The sequence below is a fragment of the Akebia trifoliata genome, chromosome 15, assembly GCF_017979445.1.
Source record: "Akebia trifoliata isolate Shusen 1 chromosome 15, ASM1797944v1, whole genome shotgun sequence".
Classification (NCBI taxonomy): Eukaryota; Viridiplantae; Streptophyta; class Magnoliopsida; order Ranunculales; family Lardizabalaceae; genus Akebia; species Akebia trifoliata.
This window is the reverse complement of record NC_141389.1, coordinates 2,008,359-2,017,713: the sequence shown is the minus strand read 5'-3', so window position 1 is coordinate 2,017,713 and position 9,355 is coordinate 2,008,359. Positions and strand designations below refer to the sequence as shown.

The 9,355-nt window shown below is 35.4% G+C and overlaps 1 protein-coding gene across 1 annotated transcript; it reads left to right on the top strand.

Moving 5' to 3' along the window:
* The first annotated feature begins 6,613 nt into the window (after positions 1–6,613).
* LOC147383855 (VQ motif-containing protein 17-like) lies at positions 6,614–7,117 on the top strand. Its single transcript, XM_086426207.1, has one exon. The coding sequence runs from the start codon at positions 6,614–6,616 to the stop codon at positions 7,115–7,117; it is 504 nt and encodes a 167-aa protein (XP_086282333.1).
* The last annotated feature ends 2,238 nt before the right edge of the window (positions 7,118–9,355 follow it).

Here is a 9,355-nt window from a genome sequence, read left to right as displayed (position 1 = left end):
TTATTAACTAACCATCAAGTTACCGTAAAAAAGTTAAAGGGTATCTAAAAAGAAATTCCTTCATAAGGGTTTATTAAGTAATTTTTCTTTTGTTAAAAACACTTTAACTTCATAAGATCAAACAACTTTTGATAAGAGTCATGATAATCTAACTACCCCACTTGGCATACTCAATCGACTCTCTTGATGTGTCTAGTTTGGGAATATGGATCTACATGCCTCAGGATCCACATTTTTATGGGGAGGGCAATTTTGTAGCCTAAGACGTATAGATCCATGATCATCAAATTTCTCACATTCAGAGAGTTGATTGAGAGATCCACGGTTCCCGAACTTGTCATGTCAGGAGAGTCGATTGAGTGTGACACTTGGGATAGTAAGATTATCACGATTCTTTTGATCAATAGTTCCATCAAGGTGTGGGGTCAGAGAATCTGAGTTCATCAGTCCAAGAGATTGTGCCACGTGGAAATTATAATAGTACTTGAAGCTCACGTTTGCACGACTTCAGGTTTTCCCAACAAATTCTGTGCTGGTTTGTTTCGTGCAGGCAACTGCCCTAGTGGTGGACATGTCATCACCAGTTGGTTCCCGCTAAGGAAACGAGGAGGTCACGTATGATGCTGCCACGTGTCATTCAGACATGTAAGAAGATCTTTTCCGTACAACCAGCACAAATCTCGTGCGCTCTCTCTCTCTCTCTCTCTGACGAAACAAAATCAAATCTTCACTTTATCTCGTCATGAGATCTGCCCAAATCACTCTACCACGTGCAACTTCGAACTGAAATTACAGTCTCTCACGTGAGTACGATATTGGTTTAGTACTGATCGGCTAAATTTTGTACTTTTTATTTCTGTAAAAAAAAAAAAAAAAAATTACCGAGCAGGCCTATCTGTCGTAATTTTATTACAAAAACAGGAAAATACCGAAGTAACATTGAAATAGACATTGTGGGGGACATTTCTGACATGGTTGTGTGTTAGAATTATATATGCTTCTCACTCGTAACTCAATGAAAAGTATCTATGATTTTGACACGCATCCACTTTAGAAATATCCCCCACGATGCCAATTTCAATGTTACTCCAACACGACTCATAAAAAAATAATACTAAATTGGATTAGATATTCAAAATGTCACTCCCCTAAGAGTCGTGTTGGAGTGACCTTAAGTTGGAGCCTCATACTTTACTTCTTCATGTTAAAGTGGATAGGAACCGTAGATGTTTCTCACTCGTATATCGATGAAAAGCATTTGTGGTTCTTATCCACTTTCATTCAAGAAAGTGCGATATCAAATTCCAGTCTAAGGTCACTTCAGTATTATTCTTCCCCTAATATTCATCAAAACATGGGGAAATATGTTTAAATCATTTGTCTTTCTAAGAAAAACACTTTCCTTACTAAGTTAGTACGAAAAGTTTCCTAACCGCATCACTTGTGGCATTCAAGAACATGATCAGATGCCACAAGGACATAGAAGATAAAATTCTAATAACTTTGAAAAAATGAGTTACTTTTCACCTCTTTTAACAATTTAATCAATCTTTTTTTTTTTAATCTATGTTTTTCAATAAAATCTAAAAGATTGTGGTGTGGAATTGCCAATGTGGTAATCCAAGTGGACCCAACAACCCTTACTAAGAGTTGAAATCTTATCGAGATGACTAAAACAATACATCTCGGTCTCGGACGAGTTTTGAAACTATGATTAAGCTTTACTCATTTTATGTTACATATCCTTATATGGGATCCACAATTGTATTTTGACAAAGTCGTACCCAACTATCATAAAAACATAACATAAGCCAAAAGGAGGTCTAGAATAACAAAACTTACATAAAATTTGTATTTTGCTAAAGCATTAGAATCAAATGTAGGAATAGCTCCACTAAGATGATTGAACATGTTCAACAAATAACAATTCTAATCAGAAGAAATAATCAAGTTGAAGATCCTAAAAATAGAATGAGAAATTAAATTAAAAAGAAAAAAAGAAAAAAAAGAAAAAAGAAAATATGAACCTATTCTCAATTATAAATTACTTGATTTTGGACAAGGGGAATGGAGGAACAAGATTCATTTAGCCAACCTTGAATCTTTTGGATATATAAGGCTGTCATCATAATTTTTGTTGCACCACACTAATTACAAAATCATGATTAATTGAATGATATAATTTCTTTTGATAATCGAGTATCCTTGTGGACAACGGACCATGGTCTTGTTCAAGAATTAGTCCCGGGGCACGTGCATCGCCCGCACCAGGTAAGTGAGGGTGCACTATCGCGAGTGGCCCCTGAGAAATTAATGCTAATATTGATATCAAACTCACGATTTATAGACATTAATAGTTTATCGATCTAAAATCAATTTCAAGAAACATTTTACCCGTTTGAAAAAAAGTGTTTTAAATTCATTCTGCTTCGCTTTTTTTGTTGGAGCAAAAAGCCCTTCGAAGCCAAACACAAATTTTGATTTAGAAAATCCAAAATCAGAATCTAACACTTTGACTACGTAAATTAATCAAATTATTTGACATTAACTTTGCAAACATCGATAATATAGATTGTTAGATTGATTATTTATATATTATTTTATTATTTTTGATTATGATTATTTGTTGGAGATTATGATTGTTAGGGTTCGAAAGCTCCAGTAGAAACTGAAGGGTACAACCGGCTGATCTAGTGCAACTACATTAAGATAAACACATAGTGACAAACAGAAAAAATTAAATCTTATTTTATTTTAATTGATCACTTTGAACTACTATGAGGAGATAATTAGCTTGATTGGTGATTTGTAGCCGTTGGATTCATCAATTTTCTATCATTAGTTTTATGGACGGTTGTTTGTCTAGTCTCTGGGAAATATTAATTAATCTGATTTTGGGTGTGTAGGTCCACTAAAGGGAGGACGATGAAGCTAATGGTGGTGTACGTGGCAAAAACAGGGACTAGGAGTTGGATAACGCTACAAAACATCGGAACTACTGGATTCAGAATATTATTTTATTATATTACTTAGCCCTGAAACGCGGAAACTGCAGAGTATATCATATTCTTTCCTGCCTACGCGGATTCAAGAGAATTTAGAAAATGTGACATGACAAAAATACCCCTATAATTTTTACAAATCTGAATCTTACCCAATAAAGAGTCCAGGCAAAGAATATTTTACTATTTTTATTTTTTCTTGAAAAAAAAATATTTGAATTGTCAAAATTTATAGAACATCAATTTATTTATACCGATTGTATCAATCTACGTATATTTGCTTTCACCCATTCCTCTATCATAAGTGTAGGGTAGAAATCTGGTGAAGTCTTGATAGATTTTATCCTACTGATCCAAAATTGCTCTCTTGTCTCTCCTGTTAGTGTTGGTGTGGTATTTGTCAATAATTCTTCGCGTTTAAGTTAGAGTTGTAGAATAATAAAAATAATTGAAAGAATTTTCTCCCCTCTCTCGATTGGCTCCTCAATAGATCCTCTTGCCTCCCTTCATTCCTCTATTTATAGATTCCTTCTTCAAATTAGTATTTTCCTTTCCATCGAGATGTAATCTTGAAGAATTTCCTGGTTGCAAGGATCAAAAACAGAATTGAAATCTTTAAGATTGAGTTTATAATTTCAGGGAGATCTTTAGACTTGACACGCGTAAGTCAAGATTACGCAAATACTTAGATCAGGCCTGTCATGTCAGGTAGGTTAGGTATTTACTAATGCTACCTTGCCTTACCAAGCAAGTTAGACACCTCTATCTTGGTTTGAGCTGCTGCTGGATAGTGCTAGGACTACTTACTTACATATAATACCACTTAACCAATTTGGACATGTATAAGGTTTGGATAGTGTATTGTTATTATTCTTTACAATTACCTCCTCTCGAGGACATGCGAAGTCTTGCCATTTTCTTGAGATATGTATCTCTCTTCTGATTGGTTGCCACAACCTTCTATCATTACATCGACACTTACATGAGAAAATATAGAAATAGAGGGAAAAAAAGTTGGAGGAGATTCTAATTTTCCCATTAGAACTATGGTTTCATCCCTAGTCTAATATAGAATCTATTTTTTTCCTTAAAGACTAATAGATCCGTATAGGGATCAATCAAATGGTACAAGGAGCTAATTCATTAGAATTGTGTTCGAGGTCATCGTCCAAGATGCATCCAAAGTATGGGATAAGAGATTGGTCAAGTGGGGTGGTTATAAAATTGGTGTGTTATTAATAAAAATTGGCTTGGCACAGGTATGTGAGATGGGGATCAGGGTATTTTGGTAATTTTAATATTTGCGGGGTTAAGCGTGCTCTGTGTTTCGGTAGCTATATCTGCCATTTGTCAGATTAGAATTCGTTCATCCAGTTCTTGCCCCGCCATGGACAGCTTTCTCTTGCTTTTGTATATGTTACATCCGTACCTGTCTCCCGTCTTGGTCACACTATTTATTGCCACGTGGAATTAAAAGAAATCTGATTGGTGATCTATGACCATCGGAGATCACCAATCCGATTTGATTCGTTTATCAAAACGGTGAAACTCACAACTATGTTGATTTTGAGGGTGGTCAGAATTTCATGGGCGCATAAAAAAATGTGCCACATGGCGATATCTGGTGTAATCAATTCGAGGAACAGGTGTTTTGATTATGACCTTAGTTTTCTTCTAGAAATGTGGTTTTTCTCGAGTTACCACCCTCATGCATTAAATGAATTACTTATGTCTTCCTAACATTAGGTGAATTTAAACTTTTCTCCTTTGATAGTTGACTTTGACCAAGCTATTTTTTAATACAAAGGTAAATTACACTTTCACCCCCTGTGATTTGGCATAATTCTATGCCGATTTCCTAACATTTTGATAATTACACTTACCCCCTACATTTATCTTACGAGCTCACTTATCCCAATTTGTGTTTTTGTGGTAAATCAAAGAGTTAAAAAATGATTTTTTTACTTTTTGTAAATATAATTCTACCCTTCTTAAAAGAATATTTAAAAAAAAAACAAAATATCCCTTCGAATAAATGGATGACTTCACAAATGAGAGTGTAAGGGCTTAGCAAATAAGAGAGTAACATTCGAATTGTAACATTTTATGTGAAAGGGGAGGTAAGTGCAATTATAAAAATGTTAGAGGGTCAACATGAAATTATGCCAAATTATAGGAGGTCAAAGTGTAATTTACCCTTAATACAATAGTTATCATTTTTTTTAACATTTAGTTTAATGGACTACCAAAGTATCTAATCCTGTTCGCTTCCCATGCTTTCGCACCCTAGCGTCGGTAGAGATCCAGAACGTTGCCTTCGCTTTTGGCATTCCTTTGTAGATCTCCAGATTTCACCCCTCCACACAAAATTCCACTCTCCTCTGTTTCACTTAAGTGAATTGGTTTCGAGAGCGCGAAGCGAATTTTTTGGAACTTGAACTTTCAACTAGATTCACCGCCTACGTGCCCTTTAAGCTCAGTCATTCCGAAGAACACTTGCCCCCCGTCTTACCGTGGTTGCTGGCACGGAGCTGACATACCCCATTGTTTTTATGGGGTAAATCAAAGAATTAAAAAATGATTTTTTTACTCTTTGTAAATATAACTTTACTTTTCTTAAAATAATATTTTTTTTAGAAAAGAAATATCCCTTCGAATAAATGGATGAGTTTACACATAAGAGTGTAAAGGCTTAGAGGGTCAACATGAAATTATGCCAAATCACAGGGGTCAAAGTGTAATTTACCCTTAATACAATAGCTATAATTTTTTTTTTTTAAAGTTTAGTTTTATGTACAACTAGAGTATCTAATCCTGTTCGCTCCCCATGCTTTCGCACCCCAGCGTCGGTAGGGACCCAGAGAGCTGCCTTCGCTTTTGGCGTTCCTTCGTAGATCTCCGGATTTCACCCCTCCACACGAAATTCCACTCTCCTCTGTCTCACTCAAGTGAATTGGTTTCGAGAGCATGGAGCCAGTTTTTGGCGACTTGAACTTTCAACCCGATTCACCGCCTACGTGCCCTTTACGCCCAGTCATTCCGAAGAACACTTGCCCCCCCCGTCTTACCGCGGCTGCTGGCACGGAGTTAGCCGGGGCTTCTTCCTCGAGTCCTGTCATGATCAAATTTGTTCTGCTTTTTAATTTGAAATGAATAATAATTTTTTGACACCCCCCTTTGACATATACTCCCTGACGTGGCATGTGTTGGAAACATAGTTCTTTTTTTTTTCGTGGGATACACAATTACAAATATTTATGGGGAAGTGTGATTATGTATCGCTAGAAAAAAAAATCTGTGACTCTAGCCCATACCATGCCAGAGGGGGCGTAAGAAAATAATGGACTCTTTGAAAATCTCTTGTTCCAAAGCTTTTTGTGTAACCTTGCTCAAAGTCAGTGGTAAGAGCAGACAAGGAGGATAAATTCTCTTAAAACAAGGAGCCAGTTTTAATTAGTTAACTAATCAGGGATGTAATTCAAAATATTTATTAGTTAATCCAAATATCCAATTGTTACCTCTCCATCTATTTAAGCCTCCCCCCTCACTTCCAACTTCCTAACAAACATCAAAACCTCTCTCTCTCTCTGTGGAGTTTGAGAATTCTAGCCATGGAAGGGATGATGAAACCACACACGTGTGAACCTAGTAAGGCTCCATCACCACAAGCCATACACAAGGACTCACACGTGATAACAAAATTCAGACCAAAGATCCGAATAGTTCACATATTTGCACCAGAGATCATTAAAACAGACGTAGCGAATTTTCGTGAGCTCGTGCAAAGACTTACAGGAAAACCCAATGATCCAAACGTTGGTAAGAAGAAAGGAAAGAGTTTAAAGAGAGAAGAATCAAAAGATATGTTTCGTAAGCCAATGAAGAAGATCGAATTCCAAGATGGTTTGCATAGTTTGGGGTTTAATGAGAGAATTAAGGAGGAGGAGGAGGAGGAGATAGAAGAAGAAGAAGAAATATGGGGAGGTGAGAATTCAAGTGGTTTTCTTAGTGGGTTGGGAGATTTGGATAGTTTTATTCAAGAAATTAATGAATTTCCTTTACTTCCTTCCAATGCTTTTCATATGGATGTGTTTGGAGAGACTCAATTTTCTTAGTTTCATAGTTTCTTTGATGGGTTGGGGAATTTTTTTTGGCTTTATTATTGATTTTAGATGTTTTTTTGATTGAATTTTCTCTATTTATTAGTCACCCCTCTAATTTTCTCAATTAGATTTTGTGTGTATAGGAGAAATATATATTTCCAATTTTTTTTTTCTTTTTTTTTGACTAATTCCACTTACATTTCCTTTCTTCTACAATTTGCAATTTTAGTATAAATGCTCTCTCTCTCTCTCTCTTGTAATAAAATTATGTAGAATGGGTCAATGGGTTCTTCTCCAAACTCTCACTCGCTCTCTCTCTTGCAATAAAATTACGTAAAATGAGTCAATGGGTTCTTCTCTTTTGTTTGGTATATCAACAGGAGAGCTTCAATTGACACCCCACCTTTTACTAAAGCCACCTCAAGATATGTGCTAGATTACATATGAATTAGGTTGGCATTAGCAAAAGTTGGTGTGGCAATAGAATCCATTATTTTATCATTTAGATTAATAACTATTTTTTTATATGCAAGTCGTTTCCAACAACTCAAGTTGGTACTCAATCCAGTTTATATCTCAGAAGCCACCAATTTTTTATTTATTTATTATTTATTTTAATACACGTCTCTCATACACCCTAAAAATCTTAAGTTTTTAATATTTAAATATGTGTCCAGACCACCTAAAAATAATTAAGAGCTGTTGACATCAACCGTCTTTGTGCTTTTGAAGAGAGAGAGAGATTCAATTGATGTAAGTGTAACAGTGGCTAAATAGTAAATAATTTTTGGTGATTTAGAAATAGTTCTTTAGGTTTTTGTGAATATTTTGAGATGCCATTCTGTATTATCAAACAAATAGCATATTATTATTGCTTTAACATATTCTTCTATAAGCATGGTTTTAAAATTCTGTTTCGCGTCTCGTCTTGTCCAGACTCGATACTCAGTTGTTTTTGACAAGTTTTCTGGACGTTTGAGACGACTTATTCAAAAAATAAAAAAATTAAACGTAAGGTATTAAATCTCGGTCAAAAAAGTGACTTGTGAGTTAGTAACGTTTAGCTCTAATACTAAGTTAACTCGAGCGATACGTCTCGATCTCGGATGAGTTTTAAAACCATGTCTATAAGAGACTAGCAAAATTGTGATTGAAATACCCTCATTATCAATCTTGACTTTGTTTCTCCAAAACTCTATCATTTTCAAGCTCTTCAATCTCCAGAGTAAAAACTTTGATTTTTTTTCGTAATCTTCTCACCAAAACTCAAGATTGAATATGGAGAATTTTTAGGAAAAGTGAATTTCTTTGATACGAGATTGAAGATGCGGGTATTTAAGTTATTTTTATTACAATCTTTCATAAAAGATCATGGTCAAGGGAACATGTCATTAGTTCTAAAACAGGGGAATGTCAAATATTCGGAAAAAACTTTGAAGCGGGCAGATCGGTTCAAAATATCGAAGAAACTCTCTCCATTGAATTACATTGGCATTTCTAATGAGGTATTGCAAATTTTGCCGGAAATGTAGGGGCATGAAAGAAATACAAAACACCATGTGTCTTATAACATGGAGGGTTCCTTCATAATTTTGAACCGACCTGCCTGCTGCATAGTCTGACTCCAAATATTCATCAAAACTTAGAGCGATATGTACAAGTTTTCAAACCCCCCATGTACAAGTGCTTTTATAAAGAGTCGTGATGAATGCACATGGCTGGGTACGTGGCTGACATGGCAAGGACACAAAATCATAGATCTTTTCATCGGGATACACAAGAAAAAGATGTGTGATTCTATTGCCTTACCACATCAGCCGCGTGCATTCATCATTACTCTTTTATAAAGGGTCTTGTTAACGTGTGCCATAAGGGCCAAGTTGAAGGGCAATAAATATACTTTGGAAATTGGAATTTGAGGGTATTTTGATAAAAAATGATTTGTTTAAGGGCATTTTTGATACAAAATCCAATTTTCAAAATGTATTTATTGCACTTTAACGTGTGCCCTAAGGCCACACGTTAACAAAATCCTTTTATAAAGAGTCGTGATGAATGCACGCGGTAAATAATACACAGTCTGTATGTGGTTGACGTGGCAAAGACACAAAATCATATATCTTTTTCTTCGGAACACACAAGGAAAAGATCCATGGTTCTGTGCCCTTACCACATCAGCCACATACAGATCGCATATGATTTAATGTGTGCAGTCATCATTATTCTTTTATAAATTGTGGGTCAGAGAGA